The sequence below is a fragment of the Rhinopithecus roxellana genome, chromosome 10 (assembly GCF_007565055.1).
Source record: "Rhinopithecus roxellana isolate Shanxi Qingling chromosome 10, ASM756505v1, whole genome shotgun sequence".
NCBI classification, from domain to species: Eukaryota; Metazoa; Chordata; class Mammalia; order Primates; family Cercopithecidae; genus Rhinopithecus; species Rhinopithecus roxellana.
The window spans coordinates 48,400,838-48,418,544 of record NC_044558.1 but is presented as its reverse complement, the minus strand read 5'-3'; the positions used below and the strand labels follow the sequence as shown (position 1 = coordinate 48,418,544).

At 36.2% G+C, this 17,707-nt stretch overlaps 1 protein-coding gene across 6 annotated transcripts in view; it reads left to right on the top strand.

Moving 5' to 3' along the window:
* Positions 1-17,707, top strand: part of USP15 (ubiquitin specific peptidase 15) — a 148,288-nt gene that overhangs the window by 80,614 nt on the left and 49,967 nt on the right. For 3 of the 6 annotated variants that reach the window (XM_010381127.2, XM_030939739.1, XM_010381129.2), the window contains 2 exons: positions 9,471-9,557; positions 15,729-15,873. In XM_010381127.2, the coding sequence (XP_010379429.1) occupies positions 9,471-9,557; positions 15,729-15,873 (232 nt within the window). Of the gene's footprint in view, positions 1-8,922; positions 8,942-9,470; positions 9,558-15,728; positions 15,874-17,707 lie in introns of those variants that run through there. The other 3 variants (XM_010381128.2, XM_030939741.1, XM_030939740.1) reach the window with 2 other exon arrangements.

Genomic DNA, 17,707 nt, shown 5'->3' with positions numbered 1-17,707 from the left:
TCAATGTTCATCAGGGATATTGGCCTGAAATTTTCTTTTTTTGTTGTATCTCTGCCAGGTTTTGGTATCAGGATGATGCTAGCCCCATAAAATGAGTTAGAGAGGAGTCCCTCTTTTTCAATTGTTTGGAATATTTTCAGAAGGAATGGTACCAGCTCCTATTTGTACCTCTGGTAGAATTCGGCTGTGAATCCGTCTGGCCCTGGGCCTTTTGTGGTTGGTAGGCTATTAATTACTGCCTCAATTTCAGAACTTGTTATTGGTCTACTCAGGGATTCGACTTCTTCCTGGTTTAGTCTTGGGAGGGTGTATGTGTCCAAGAATTTATCCGTTTCTTCTAGATTTTCTAGTTTATTTGTATAGAGGTGTTTATAGTACTCTCTGATGGTAGTTTTTTATTTCTGTGGGATCAGTGGTGATATCCCCTTTATCATTTTTGTTGTGTCTATTTGATTCTTCTCTCTTTTCTTCATTAGTCTAGCTAGCAGTCTGTCTATTTTGTTATTTTTTCCCAAAAAGCCAGCTCCTGGATTCATTTATTTATTTATTTTTTTTTTTTGAAGGGTTCTTCCTTTCTCTATCTCTTTCAGTTCTGCTCTGATCTTAGTTATTTCTTGTCTTCTGCTAGCTTTTGAATTTGTTTGCTCTTCCTTCTTTAGTTCTTTTAATTGTGATATTAGGGTTTCAATTTCAGATCTTTCCAGCTTTCAGATATGGGCATTTAGTGCTATAAATTTCCCCCTACACACTGCTTTAACCATGTCCCAAAGATTCTGGTACATTGTCTCTTTGTTCTCATTGGTTTCAAAGAACTTCTTTATTTCTGCCTTCATTTCATTATTTACCCAGGAGTCCTTCAGGAGCAGGGTCTTCAGTTTCCATGTAGTTGTGCCGTTTTGGGTGAGTTTCTTAATCCTGAGTTCTTACTTGATTGCACTGTGGTCTGAGAGACTGTTAGGATTTCTATTTTGCATTTGCTGAGGAATGTTTTACTTCCATTTATGTGGTCGATTTTAGAATAATTGCCATGCGGCGCTGAGAAGAATGTATATTCTGTTGATTGTGGTGAAGAGTTTGTGGATGTCTGTGAGGTCCACTTGATCCAGAGCTGAATTCAAGTTCTGAATATCCTTGTTAATTGTCTATCTCATTGATCTGTCTAGTATTGACAGTAGGGTGTTAGAGACTCCCACTATTACTGCATGGGAGTCTGAGTCTCTTTCTAGGTCTCTAAGAACTTGTTTTATGAATCTGGGTGCTCCTATATTGGGTCCACATATATTTAGGATAGTTAGCACTTCTTGTGGCATTGATCCCTTTACCATTATGTAATGCCCTTCTTTGTCTTTTTTGATCTTTGTTGGTTTTGTGTGTTTTATCAGAGACTAGTATTTCAACTCCTGCTTCCCCCCCCCCCCCGCCCCGCTTTCCATTTGCTTGGTAAATACTCCTCCAACCCTTTATTTTGAGCCTGTGTGTGTCTTTGCACATGAGATGGGTCTCCTGAATATAGCACACCAATGGGTCTTGACTCTTCATCCAATTTGCCAGTCTGTGTCTTTTAATTGGAGCATTTAGCCCATTTATATTTAAGGCTAAATATTGTTATGTGTGAATTTGATCTGGTCATCATGATGCTAGCTGGATATTGTGCACATTAGTTGATGCAGTTTCTTCATAGTGTCGTTGGTCATTATATTTTGGTGTGTTTTTGCAGTAGCTGGTACCAGTTTTTCCCTTCTATATTTAGTGCTTCCTTCAGGAGTTCTTGTAAGGGCTGCCTGGTGGTGACAAAATCCCTCCGCATTTGCTTGTTTGGAAAGGATTTTATTTCTCCTTTGCTTATGAAGCTTTGTTTGCCTGGATATGAAATTCTGGGTTGAAAATTCCTTTCTTTAAGAATGTTGAATATTGGCCCCTACTCTTTTCTGGCTTGTAGGGTTTCTGCAGAGTCTGCTGTTAGTCTGATGGGCTTCCCTTTGTAGGTGACCTGACCTTTCTTTCTGGCTGCCCTTAACATTTTTTCCTTCATTTCAACCTTGGAGAATCTGAAGATTATGTGTCTTGGGGCTGATCTTCTCATGAAGTATCTTAGTGGTGGTCTCTGTATTTCCTGATTTGGAATGTTGGCCTGTCTTACTAGGTTGGGGAAGTTCTCCCGAGAGTTCACTTCTCTGTGAATGTGTTTTCCGACTCAGTTCCATTCTCCCCATCACTTTCAGGTACACTAATCAATTATAGGTTTGGTCTTTTCACATAGTCCCATATTTCTTGGAGGCTTTGTTCATTCCTTTTCATTCTTTTTTCTCTAATCTTGTCTTCATGCCTTATTTCAGCAAGGTGATCTTCAATCTGTGATATCCTTTCTTCTGCTTGATCAAGTCGGCTATTGATACTTGTGTATGCTTCACTAATTTCTCATGCTGTGTTTTTCAGTTCCATCTGGCCATTTATGTTCCTCGCTAAACTGGTTATTGTAGTTAGCAGTTCCTGTAACCTTTTATCAAGGTTCTTAGCTTCCTTGCATTGGGTTAGAATATGCTGCTTTAGCTCAGAGGAGTTTATTACAGACCTTCTGAAACCTACTGCTGTTAATTCATCGGTGTCAGTCTTCATCCAGTTTTGTGCCCTTGCTGGAGAGAAGTTGCGATCATTTGGAGGAGAAGCAGCTTTCTGGTTTTTGGGATTTTCAGCATTTTTGCACTAGTTTGTCCTCATCTTCGTGGATTTGTCTACCTTTGGTCTTTGAGGCTGATGACCTTTGGATGGGGTTTTTGTTGGGTATCTTTTTGTTGATGTTGTTGTTGTTGCTTTCTGTTTGTTTTTCTTCTAACAGTCAGGCCCCTCTTCTGCAGGTCTGCTGCAGTTTGCTGGAGGTTCACTCCAGACCTTGTTCGCCTGGGTATCACCAGTGGAGGCTGCAGAACAGCAAAGATTGCTGCCTACTCCTTCCTCTGGAAGCTTCGTCCCAGAGGGGCACCGGCCTGATGCCAGCCGGAGCTCTCCTGTATGAGGTGTCTGTCAACTCCTGTTGTGAGGTCTCTCCCAGGCAGGAGGCACGGGGTCAGGGACCCACTTGAGGAGGCAGCCTGTCCCTTAGCAGAGCTGGTGCACTGTGCTGGGAGAATCTCCCTTGTCAGGATCAGCTGCTCTCTTCAGAGCCAGCAGCCAGGAAAGATTAAGTCCACTGAAGCTACACCCACAACCATCCCTCCCCCAGTTTGTCTGTCCCAGGGAGATGAGAGTTTTGTCTGTAAACCCCTGGCTGGGGCTGCTGCATTTCCTTCAGAGATGCCCTGCCCAGTGAGGAGGAATGTAGAGAAGCAGTCTGGCCACAGCCACTTTGCCACACTGTGGTGAATCCTGCCCAGTCAAAACCTCCTAGTCTCCTTAGCACTGCGGGGGGGAAACCACCTACTAAAGCCTCAGTAATGGCGGATGCCCCTCCCCCAAACAAGCTTGATCGTCCCAAGTCAATTCCAGACTGTTGTGCTGGCAGTGAGAATTTCAAGCCAGTGGTTCTTAGCTTTCTGGGCTCGGTGGGTGGGACCCACTGAGCGAGCCCACTTGGCTCCCTGGCTTCAGCCCCCTTTCCAGGGGAGTGAATGGTTCTGTCTCGCTGGCATTCCAGGCACCACTGTGGTTATGAAAAAAACTCCTACAGCTAGCTCATTGCATTCCCAAACAGCCACTCAGTTTTATGCTTGAAACCCAGGGCCCTGGTGGTGTAGGCACACAAGTCCTAATCTGCAGATTGCAAAAACCATGGGAAAAGCATAGTACTTGGGCCAGGTAGCACAGTCCCTCATGGCTTCCCTTGGCTGGAGGAGGGAGGCCCCCCAGCTCCTTGTACTTCCCGGGTGAAGCAACACCCCACCCTGCTTCTGCTCACTCTCTGCAGGTTGTACCCACTACCTAACCAGTTCCAATGAGATGGATACCTCAGTTGGAAATGCAGAAATCACCTGCCTTCTCCATTGATCTCCCTCGGAACCTCAGACCAGAGCTGTTTCTATTCGGCCATCTTGGCCCCCCCCCGAAACCCATGTTTAAAACCATCAGATCTCATGAGACCCATTCACTATCACGAGAACAGCATGGAAAAGACCCACCCCCGTGATTCAGTCATCTCCCACCAGGCCTATCCTACAACACATGGGAATTACAGGAGCTACAAGATGAGATTTGGGTGGGGACATAGAGCCAAACCACATCATTCTGCCCCTGGTGTCTCCCAAATCTCATCTCACATTTCAAAACCAGTCATGCCTTCCCAACAGTCCCCCAAAGTCTCAACTCATTTCAGCATTAATTCAGAAGTACACAGTCGAGTGTCTCATTCAAGACAAGGCAAGTCCCTTCCACCTATGAGCCTGTAAAATCAAAAACACGTTAGTTAGTTACTTCCTAGATACAAGGAGGATACAGGCATTGGGGTCAACACAGCCATTCCAAATGGGAGAAATTGGCCAAAACAAAGGGGCTATAGGCCCAATGCAAGTCCGAAATCCAGCAGGGCAGTCAAATCTTAGAGCTCCAAAATGATCTCCTTTGACTCCATGTCTCGCATCCGAGTCATGCTGGTGCAAGAGGTGGGCTCCCACAGCCTTCTGCAGCTCTTTCCCTGTGGCTTTGCAGGGTATAACCCCACTGCTGGCTGTTTTCATGGGCTGGCATTGTCTGCAGCTTTTCCAGGTGCACAGTGCAAGCTCTCAGTAGATCTATACCATGCTGGGGTCTGGAGGACAGTGGCCCTCTTCTCACAGCTCCAGTAGGTGGTGCCCCAATAGGGACTCTGTGTGGGGCTCCAAACCCATATTTCCCTTCCTCACTGCCCTAGCAGAGATTATCCATGAGGACCCCGCCCCTACAGCAAACTTCTGCCTGGGCATCCAGGCGTTTCCATACCTCCTCCGAAATCAAGGCGGAGGTTCCCAAACCTCAATTCTTAACTTTGTGAACCCACAGGCCCAGCACCCCATGGAAGCTGCCAAGGCTTGGGGCTTCCACACTCTGAAACAACAGCCTGAGCTGTACCTTGGCCCCTTTTAGCCATGGCCGGAGCAGCTGGAACACAGGGTACCAAGTCCCTAGGCTGCACAGAGCAGGGTGGCCCTGGGCCTAGCCCATAAAACCATCTTTCCTTTTAGGCCTCCAGGCCTGTGATGGGAGGGGCCGCCGTGAAGACCTCTGACATGCCCTGGAGACCCCCCCCCCGCCCCCGTTGTCTTGGGAATTAACATTTGGCTGCTTGGTACTTTTGCCAGCTTGAATTTCTCCTCAGAAAATGGGATTTTCATTTGTCAGGCTGCAAATTCTCCAACCTTTTATGCTCTGTTCCCATTTTACAACTGAATGCCTTTAACAGCACCCAAGTCACCTCCTGAATGATTTGCTGCATAGATTTCTTCTGCCAAATTCCCTAAATTATCTCTCCCAAGTTCAAAGTTCCACAAATCTCTAGGACCAGGGCAAACTGCCACCAGTCTCTTTGCTGAAACATAACAAGACACTAAGCATTTTGATCAAAGCCATTCAACAAGTCTCTAGAAAGTTTTAAACTTTCCCACATCTTCCTATCTCCTGAGTCCTCCAAGTCTCCAGGAAGTTCCAAACTTTCCCACATTTTCCTGTCTTCTTCTGAGTCCTCCAAACTGTTCCAACATCTGCCTATTACTCAGTTCCAAAGTTGCTTACACATTTTCTGGGAACTTTGGTACCCAGTTCCAAAGTTGCTTACACATGGCTGTGTTGACCCAATGCCTGTATCCTCCTTGTATCTAGGAAGTAACTAACTTGTTTTTGATTTTACAGGCTCATAGGTGGAAGGGATTTGCCTTAGAAAACATTTTTTTCTAAGGTTTTATAATGTATAAAACTTTCAACAACGCCGCACTCTACCGGTACCAGTTTACTCTTTTAGTCTGTTTTCACACTGCTGATAAAGACATACCTGAGACTGGGCAATTTACAAAAGAAAGAGGTTCATTGGACTTACAGTTCCACGTGTCTGGGGTTGGGGGGCCTCACAATCATGGCAGAAGGCAGGGAGGAGCAAGTCATGTCTTACATGGATGGTGGCAGGCAAAGAGAGTTTGTGCAGAGAAACTCCCATTTTTAAGACCATCAAATCTTGTGAGACTCATTCACTGTCACAAGAACAGCATGGAAAAGACCCGCCCCCTCCCATGATTCAGTCATTTCCTACCAGGCCCTTCCCACAACACCTGGGGATTATGAAAGCTACAAGATGAGATTTGGGTGGGGACACAGAACCAAGCCATATCAATAGCCAAGTCCAAATAACCACACACAGTCGTTTCCTAATGTAAAATTAAAAAAGTGGTGCCCTGAAAACAATGACTGGTTCCACTTGTGGTTCATGCAGTTCAAATAACTACACAAGCTTTTCCTCAGAATGACAGCCATGATACTTCAGTTTGTAGCAGATACACTTTATGCAAACTTCCCAGTTTGTCAGATAATATCAAAAAGAAGTGTAAGTAAGGGTTAAGATTTAATAAAATCAGTAATTTTTTTTTCAATGTGGATATTCTCAAGTGAAACTTTTTTACTGTGATGTGATGAAATATAGATTAGTGCTACTCCTTTGATTCATGCTAAAGTTTCAGCAGTTTTATCCACCATTACTTTTGCACTATCAGTGCCAATATCCACTCAGTGAAAGAGGTCAAATAACATTTAAGTGACACTTTGATATTTATTATGAAAATAGTTTTGACCTCACCAATGGACACCTTAAAAAGGGTCTTGATGACCCCCAGGATCCATGGACTATACTTGGAGAACTGCTTCCTAAACATCCAAGATACGTTGCCTTTGCCTACTCTACTTTCTTAACTCCACCCCTTATTAATTCTTACCTTTGTTTTTATAGTTCCTTAACTGGTCTCACAATCTTCAGTCTTTTTCTCTTCCTTAAAGGTTCCTAGATTACAAATCTGATTTTGTTGATACCCTATTAAAAGTCTTTCCACATGCTCCAGCACAATTGGATAAAATCCACATTTCTTCATAGAACATAAAAGTCCTTTTATTGTCATACCTACCTTAGTGACCTCTGTTCCTGTCAGTACTTCCTAGTCTTTAAGCCAAGCTGAATTTACTGGTAATTCCCTGAACACATCATGGTTTCTACATGATTTCTACATGCTATTCTTCCTACCTGTAATACTCTTTTACTTCCCACCTATCCCTCTAATTGTACGTCATTTTTAAATCACCTCATGTCACTGCCCACAAAATTGTACATTAGAATTTGTTGTCGTACTTACATTGTATTATTGAATTATAGTCATTTTGCTTATATGTCATTTTTTCCTGTTAGATTGTGAGCTGTTTGAGGTCAGGAACTGTGTCTTTCTTCGTATTCCCAGTACTTATCAAGGATGAGGCATATAGTAATCATTTAATAAATGTTTGAGTGTTTGAATGAACTCCATAAAAATTGCAAATACAAATTAATTCCATGGTATTTCATTTTCTTTTCCTTCTAATATAGTTCTTAGAGTTGCTAATGAATAATAAAAAAGGCCATAGATGAGAAGAAAAAGAAAAAAGTATATATATGTGTATGTGTGTGTATATATATGTGAAGTGTATACAGTGTATATATATATTATATATAACATATATGTCTCAGCCACTTTATTGGATGGAGCAATGGATCTTTATTTCCATAATTTTTACTATAAGATTCAGGGTAACATTCGATTTATATATGTTTTTGAAAAGTTGTAATGAATTATATTTTTAAAAATTAACCTCCTTAATTTATTATAACTCAGTCTCTAATCAATTTAGATGTTTTTTCCTAATTTAGAATTCTTAATGTGGAGGCAGAAATGCCAGGATATTTCAATTTTTTATTAATATTTTAAAACTACTATCTGGGAATATTAGGATCATTAAAATTATTTTTTAAATGTGTTCTACACATTGTTTTATAATAAAACTTGGTTGATTGTATTTTGTTTTTGAGTTTAGTACAGTAAAATAAAATCTTGTTAAAGGGACTTCCATCAGAAGGGTACCTAACTAGAAATCCCACGTAACAGGATCCAGTAATATATAGCATTTGTCAGCTAAAAGAACCTCATTCAAAAGAAAACATGTTTTTCTAAGATTTTATAATGTATAAAACTTTAAAAGTTAAAGTAGTCCTGGTGCAGCCTATAATCACACCTGTAGTCCAGTGCTTTGGGAGGCTGAGGCAGGAGGATCACTTGAGGCCAGGAGTTTGAGACTAGCCTGGGCAACCTGGTGAGATCTCTGTCTCGGCAAAAAAAATTGTTTTTAAATTAGCTGGGTATGTGGCACACGCCTATAGTTCCAGTTTCTCAGTAGGCTGAGATGGAGAAGCTCTTGAGCCTGAGAGGTCAAGGCTATAGTGAGCTGTGATTGTGTCACTTCACCCCAGGCTGGGCAACAGAGCAAAACCTTGTCTCTAAAAAAAATAATAAAAGTGAAATTGAAAATGTAAATTTTTTTGTATCTAAAAAATTTTATTGCCCACCATTTGTTCTGCATAATGCATTGTAAATATATATATTTAGATAAATCCATATCACTTAAAAGCAAATTTTCTAGATTATGCTTTTCTGCTTATTGACCATTTCATTGTTCATTAGCATAATATTTAAAAGTGAATCATTTGGGGCCTCACTAATTTCGAGTTTACAATGACTGAGTCACTGGACTGAAACCTAGCTTTTTATAGCCCCTTGCCTAGCTGTTGCCTAGTAAATTAAAATAATATGTTTACAAAATTACAAGGAAAAGTAAAACTTCTGGTGACCTTTAAGTACTTAGATTGTTGCCGTATTATAGATTTGTTGATTATAAGTCATGCCTTTAATGCATATTTGTTGATTAAAAACCAATAGTAATTGCAGTTTCTTCAAAAAGATTCTGAATTAAGGTATGTATACTGTAGTCAGATTTATGCTTTTTCCCTTTGGCCAAATATGGCATATTGGGATTATGCTTGGAATTATTTTATCTATTTTGTCCCTGTTGCCTTAATTTTTAAAAATTGGTAATGTTCTCTGATCTCTGTGTCAATGTTGTGCATAATTAGAATGCCATGGTGTACCAGTGAGAAACAGTAGAATAGTTTAATTCCAATTCAATGGAAATTGATCGTAAAATGTTAAAAATGGTTACCTAAACTCGGAAATGGGTATATGTAGTTAGTAGATTTATAGAAATAATAGCAAGTCGCATATTTAATTTGATAAATTTTATTTGAAAATAGTTCCCTTTTGTACTTTTATGTTTTTATAAGGAAAAATACATTCAAAATTGAAAACCAAAGGATAATAGTGATTTTGCTCATAAATCTACTTTTCAGCATTCATTTACTACAAACATTGTCATCTGTTCTTTTATTTCATAATTTTAAAATTCTTCATTTTTTTATCTAATTTAACATTTTCATATTTTTAAAGGTCCCCAGGTGCATCCAATTTTTCAACTTTACCAAAGATCTCTCCTTCATCTCTATCAAATAATTATAACAACATGAACAACAGAAAGTAAGCACTGAATCTTAAAAACTCTTTGTTTAATTGATCACCCTATTATGGTTGCAAAAATCTCTTGTATCTAAATTTTAGGATAAAAGTCTTAATGCATTAAAATTGATTTTCTTTTAAATTACTGGTTAGTTCTTCCAGGAGTAACTTAACAAAAAAGAAAGCAATTAAATTGCTTCTTGAAAGAAAACACTTAAAGAATTTTATATACTAAATACTAATCATTAAAATATATTTAGAAGTTTGTTAGAACACAATTTTTTAGGAAGAATTTAAATTCAGATGTCATTTTAGAACTGGATATGTAATCACATATAGTAAAGTATTTTTAAAAAGTGTCTATCAGTGGTTCTCAAGTGGAAAGCACACATAAATTTTTGTTTATGAAAAAGGCAATCATTTTTTCTTGAGAAGTTCAGAAAAACAATTGCCTTACCGCTTGCCAAATAAAATTTAGAATCATGGAATTTATAAAAATTTTGTTGAAGTGTGTGTTATATTGCTATAAGAAAAACAATTGAAAGTCAAGGTTACATGGGCTTCACTCTGAGCGTATTATCTTGTATTGACTCTGAGTGTGTTACCTTGAACGTTGATTTTTTTGTTGTTGAAAAAGGTCGAAAGAAAACCTTTATTATTTGTAATTAGCCCAAATTATGGGAAGAATATTCATCTAGAGATGATTATCCTCCTTTTATTTACTTATTTTTTTTGGTATGTATAGTGCTATTTATGGATTAGAGTGAAAGTATTTAGATATTTGCACTAAAATATTAGTATTAGATATTTATCTAATACTTATACTACTTATATGTTAGTATATACTTATACTAATTGTAAAATATTAGTATTTAGATATTTTTGCAGTTTCTAAATGGCATCTGATTATCTCAGTGAGTAAATTCTAAAAGACTAAAGCTATTTGTGAAATAATCTTTAAAATTAAAACACCAATAATTACATTTATATGTTTAATTAATTTTCCCTCAAAATTTATCTTTTGGGGGAGGATGACAAAAATGATTCTAACATACATCTGGATTATAAGTAGATGACAGAACTAAAATAATTTTGGAAAAGAATAATAAGGATTAGTCTTAAACTAAATATCACAATGTATTACAAAGGTATCAAAAATTCAAACAACGTAGTACTGACCCAAAAATACACCTCCATATCAATGGAATGTAGCTCAGAAACAAGTCTTTCTATAAAAAGAATTTAATGTGATCAGGAGGCATTGTAGACTAATAGGAATGGGCAGATTATCCAGGAAATATTGTTGAGAAAATTGGCTCACATCTTAGAATTTCTCTCTGAAATTTTAAATCCAAGCATATTAAAAAAGGACAAATAAATGGAAAAAAGTACTTGTTACAAATGATAAAGGATTTATATTCTAAATATATCAAGCTCATAAAAATTAGAAATTTTCTAAGACAGTCTTAGAAACATTGGGCAGTAAAAGTAAAGGAATTAAATAAGGAATAAACTTTTTTTTTTGAGGTAGGGTCTCACTCTGTCACCCAGGTTAAAGTGCAGTGTCACAGTCACAGCTCCCTGCACCCTTGACCTCCCAGGCTCAAGTGATCCTCCCACCTTAGCCTCTTGAGTAGCTTGGATTACGGCACACGCCACTACTCCCCACTAATTTTTTTATTTTTATTTTCATAAAGACAGTTCCACTATGTTGCCCATGCTGGTTTCGAACTGCTGGGCTCAAGAAATCCTCCTGCCTCAGCCTCCCAAGTGCTGAGATTGCAGGCATGAGCCACCTCACCCAGCTGGGATAAATATTTTAAATTTTCACATTCACTACTGATTAGAGATATGTAAATTAAAACCATGAAAAACCCCATTTGCTTTCCCTTACCTCAGTCACATTGGGAAAAATTAAACAATGACATGTATTTTTATAATGATTCTGAGTGCTTGGAGTATTAGAATAATTTTTTCTAGCAAAACAGTTTACCAGTATGAATCAATAACATTTGAAACGTTCACATTCTTATTTCAGTAATTCATAAAAAGATATGTACACTATATGTAATAATATTACATCATAGTGTAATACTAAAATACTGAAGACATTGAATATTCAGAATTACACTGCAGTGTCTTCTCTTCTATTTAAAAATGTATGTGCACAGGCCAAAAAAAAAGAGTGAAAATAACGCCTCGTAATTTGGTTTGTATTTCGTAAATGAGAGCTTTAAGTAAACTTCACGCTAGATAAAATATTACTTATGATTTACTCATTGCAGATGGCTTTCATATTTACTATAAAAGAATTTATTTACAGGTATTTACAGTCATTCTTTGGAGATATTTTTAACATTGTATATAGACTATATTGAATGTAAACTGTATTTTGACTAGTATTACCATATTGGTATGTGTGGTCTGGTATGTTTCTGGTTTTGTTCTGTTTGCATCCTTAGTAAATACTTGACAGTATAAGCTAATCTAAAAACCTCTGACTGCAGAAACTATTGAGAGAAATTAGAGTCTTAAGTTTCAATGATTCTATCATACGACTACATTATATTTTTAGCTATTTATCTTTTTTTAATTCAAACACTGAAATAGCCCTGTCATATTATGGAATTTTAGTAGCATATGGTCACTGAGGTACCATGAAGCTGTGACCATTTTGAGCTTGAAAGTACATTTTTATGTATGGATTTTCTTTCTTAGTAAGGAACAGAACTTAAGCATTTGTGAAATGGAAAGTTTTGTTTTTTAACCTTAAAAAACTTGAATTCCATATTTAAACAACTGTTTTACATACAATTTACTTCTTGAATTTCTTCAGCTTGTGGAAAGACTTCAGATAGAAATAGCATAGTTTCTTTAAAAGTAGGTGAAATAGTAATGACCTTTTTGCATTATGTTTTTGAAACTTCATGTATGTGGAAATAGTCTACAAGTATAAATAATATATTAAAATCAATAGTTGTCCACAAACTTATATGAAATTTATTTATAAATTCAAGATTTAACCCTACACTGGTACGTTTCTAAGATATAAAATTTTCATTTCCAGAAATAAGAATGTTGTTATAAAATAATTCCAAGTAATAAAGTATACTTGGAATTATTTCATTTAAGTTTAATAAGTTTTTATTAAAACTTGTATTATTAAAAATCCATTACTATAATATAGTTTGTTTACTTTGTGTCATAATTTTACCTGTTAGTCCCATGTGTATTTGGTTTTGCCTCAGTTATAATTTAAGTACATTTTTAAGTATCTGTCAGCTTGTCTTTCTGGTAATAGTTCTATAACCTGTATTTTTCTGCCCTGCTTTCTTTGCTTTGATATATTACTAACACTGCCTTTAAAAAAATATTGTTAATGTGTTTATTGTCTTAATTTGACATTCCAAATGCAGAGCACATTTCTATTTTTCTGTTAATTTATTTATATCTTTTTTATTTGAAATGAAAATGATTCCCTGTATGAGATTGAGCCATGAACAGGAACTGTGAATTTTGGAAACTACCAGAGCTAACCATCTGGCTGTTGATAAATTTGTTAGCTAAAAGCATCATTTCATTAACTGCACAATGGGCATAATTATAGTTACGAGGATTAAATTATATATTTATAAAGTCAGGTGTCAGTACTAGCTTAAAAGTCAATCTGAAATTTTTTATAGAAAGGTAAGGTTCAATTTTACAAAAAAAGTGTATTTTTAGTGTGTTTTTATTGAAGGATGGATATAATACAGAATTAACCTAATATAGTATTAAAATTCCCATTACTATTACTGTAAATTTATTTTTGCAAAGTAGCATAGCCTTAAAAGATGATGACTAGCTTAAGATCTTTAGGAAGTAATTACTAGACATAGTCATGAAAGATACTAGGGCCCAGATTTTCATAAATTTTTTGAATTATATAAACTGCTAGTTTTGATATTTTCCATGACAAACCTTAATATTTCATTTAAAGCACACATAACATGTGGATTATAAGTAACCAATCAAGATAATATTGAAGTATCTTAAATTCATTGATTTTCATTATCATTTTGAGCATCTAGACTATCTCAACCTTTGAGCGAAGTTGTAGATACTATTTAGGGATTTAGATTTTCTTAAAAAACAAAACCAAAAAACTGCTTTGCAAATAAGTTTTTTATTCATTTCTCAGTAAATAGGAATTTCTGTCCCATCAAATTCCATCATGTTGCTGCAAAGAAGAATAGAACTTCCAGCATCTCTTTGTGTTACACGTGGGGAGAGACAAGATATCTGAATATATACTTATGGAATGAGCATGTAAATGTGCTTTTAGTCTTTTCACGTGTGTGTGTATAGGCGTGAGCATGCATTTGGGCATACTTTCCTGTGTGCTCTAGCTGCTTAAATTTTACTATAATTTTACAGTCAGAAGTTTTTTCTTCTCTGTAATGTGTAGAATGTGTAGAAAATGCAAGCCTTGCATTTTTTAAAATAATATACAGAAGATCTTCATTTTTAGCACTACTTAACACTAATAAAAGAAAAACAGTATTTTTTTTTTTGTACTTCAGCTTTTTGTTGTGTGTACCCAAAGTTAGATTCAATAATCCAATTATGAGTGGAAATACTTAAAAGTGCTGATAGGCACTGTGTACTTTATTAGTTACTAGGAATATAAAATAAAAAGTGAATCATAGGCTAATGATTTGCCAAGAAAAGATTCATGAGTTATATTTTTTGTGTTTTGTTTCAGTTTAAGACAAGTAAATATCTATAAGTCTAGCAATTCTGAATTTGAATTGATCAATGTTTTATTTCTTTGACGCCTGCTGTTTTTATCTCAGGGTGGATTGTTTTTTCAGAGCTGAGGAGTTGACCTTTTTTGTTTCCAGGAGAAGGGAGTGTTTTTTAAAAAATACAGAAACATTAGTAGGCTAACATTGTATGTGTAATTTGAGGTTGGTTTGGTTTTGTGTGTTTTACCTGTCTGGGGTGTGTGTGTGTGTGTGTGTTTGTGTGTGTGTGTGTGTTTTACTAAAGACTGTTAGAACAGGTAGTAGTATAGTTCACATAAACTCTTATAATGACAAAGTGAGAGTGTAATATATGGAATAATAAAGTGAAGTACTTGAAATTATAAGAAAAAACTACTCTATAAAAGTAATACCAGGAATAAATTATAGCCAGTTGTGAATTGCTAGAGATACCGATTTACATGTTCATTTATAAAGCTGTTTTATTTATAGCGTCATTTGCTTTTAGCAAAGATCTCATTCAGGTTCTTTCTAATAAATAAAAAAAGATTGAAAGCTTGCTTTTGGATTATATCCCAAATATTCATCATACATATTTTATAAAATAACCTATTAAGAAATAAGAAAGAATCCATTCTTTTTCACAAAATTATTTTTTATTATATGCGGAAGGAAGAGGGATCATTTAACATTTTCTTCTTTCTAAAAATTATCCTGATTTTGTAACTTTTAGAATATTATAGTTTTTAATATTAACATTTAAATTATCTTGAGGTTTTATTTATCTAATTAAATAAACTACATTAATCTGAGAAACCAGAAGAAAGAAAAGGCAAATAACACTGGGATATACTTGCTTAGAATCATTTTTGCATTCGTGTTCACCCAGGCTTTTTTCTGCATTTGAATACTAGTTTTTGCTGGTCTAGCATAGAAACTATAAATGGAATCATCTGTGCATCATAACAGTGAGGTCACAGTGGCCTTGGAACTCTCTGCTCTTACCTGTAACTTTTTAAAGCATAACTCTTACTGTTTCTACTGTTTTTACTCTATTACAATAACAGAATGCAAAAGGGTCATAAAGGAGATGATTTGTTGCTGCAGTTGGTTTTTAAAATCTGAATGTTTTAAATTTGATGGAGCAATGGGGAATGGAGCAAGCTGTAAAGCTGCTCCAGTTAATCAAAGGTAGAAAGATATAATCGTGGTTTGTATTGGTTGGTGTGGTATTTGAGAGTTATTTTGTTGATTGGATAAGGAGTATCTTAACTCAGGGTGCGTTGTTTTGTTTGAGGTTCAAGTCTTTAAAAGTATCTCAGTTGAGTACTTTATAAAAGAAATTTAATGATCAACCATATATCTCATAAAGAGGCCTAAAGTACTCTTCATTATAAATATATTGTAATATAATTGGCTGCATTATGAAAATATTTTTTTCTTCCAGTGTGAAAAACTCAAATTACTGTCTCCCATCATATACTGCTTATAAGAACTATGATTATTCAGAACCTGGAAGAAACAATGAACAGCCAGGTCTCTGTGGCCTAAGTAACTTGGGAAATACGTGTTTCATGAATTCAGCTATTCAGGTAGGTCTTTGTAAACAAAGTGAAACTCATGTTTCATGGAAATCTGTAATACAAGAAGATAGAGTTGGTTTTTCATGCCAGAACATGGGTATATGTTTTGAAAGTTCATTTTTCATGGAAGATGTAAGCATACATATTTGACTCATTCATTCTACTACTGGTAGTAGAACATATGTTTCTCAATTAGGTGATACGTGATTGATTAACATAATGTACAAGATTAAATATCACTTTGCAGAAACATAATATCAAACAGAAAACTTAAGCTGTCTAAGAAGGGGGGAACAAAAAGCAAAAACGCTTGTGCGTTCCCTCCATTATTCAGTAGAAGTCTGTTGCCCTTTTTTTTTCTTTTTCTTTTTTGTCTTAATGGGAAATTAAAATTTTAGAAAGGAAAATCTTGGGAACTTCTTTTTATATACATATTTTAACAAATCACTTTCCCTTAAAGGCCTTTTAATTTGGGGATATAAGAGATAACTGCCTTTCCCCTTCCCCCTACCCCCTTTTTCTTTTCTTTCTGCTCTAGTCTATATCCTCTTTCAACTTAACTTTTTAAATATTTATGTCTTTGATTGATTCTGAAGTAATGAGATATATATATTTTTTAATATTACTGTTACTGTGTATAAACTTAGGGCTGGTTATTTTATTCCCCTTTTACAGATAAAATTTCTGTGTTTATAAAAGCTCAGAATAATGGCAAACCATTTTTGATACTTGAATTTTAACCTTTTTTTGGTCAGTCTCTTTTGTGAATTCTGGATTTTTAGTTTTAAATCTAAACTTTTCTGTTCTCTATTCATATTTTTTTGTTGACTCTCCTATGCCCAGAATGCAGCCTCCAAAGATACAGATTAAATGCAGGGTGTAGATTGATAAGGACATTATTAGACATCTTTCTCACTATCTGAGAAAAGGATGACTCTTCACCATTCAGTATTCTAAGTGAATCTTTTTATACATCGTCATTCATACAACTGTTTCCTAAATTAACCATTGCCTTTTTATATTCTTGGAAATTAGAATCTGTCATACACTATAGGCCAGGAGTTTGCATCCTTTTAGAAATTGAGTGGGGAAGGCATAATCGATCTCTGGTATTTTGCTTTAGAGTTGAACCACTTGGGAAGTGGCCTATCTGCCTAAGCAGATAGGTTAATATATAGATTAATAAACTCTTCTTTTAAATCTTCTTCAAGTGAGTAATCCTGCTCATAATGTAGTGTTACTTTATTCAAAATAGTTTTTCAAGAATTCTAGCACTAGTTAGACATAGAGACAATTTAAATTTTTATCTTTATTTTTCTAGATGAAGAAGAAAACCAAAATGTATTATTGTCCTAATAGTTATTAAATAACAAAGTAAAGTACATGGGTGCCTAGCCTTCAGAGATAGGAATGGGACAGACAAATTATAATATCTGTTGGACCATCTCTGGAACATGTTTTATGTAAATTGTTGTTATACCAGTACCAGAAAACCCGGTTCCCAGATCACCAAGTTATATTCATTTTTATATACCTCTTTATCCTTGAACTGCCAAAATTACTTTGGTTCCAGAGGCTTGATATCAGCTAGAGTGGTTTTTTTTTGTTTGTTTTGCTTTGTTTTGAGACAGTCTCGCTCTGCCGCCCAGGCTGGAGTGCAGTGGCCGGATCTCAGCTCACTGCAAGCTCCGCCTCCCGGGTTCACGCCATTCTCCTGCCTCAGCCTCCCGAGTAGCTGGGACTACAGGCGCCCGCCACCACGCCCAGCTAGTTTTTTTTGTATTTTTAGTAGAGACGGGGTTTCACCGTGTTAGCCAGGATGGTCTGGATCTCCTGACCTCGT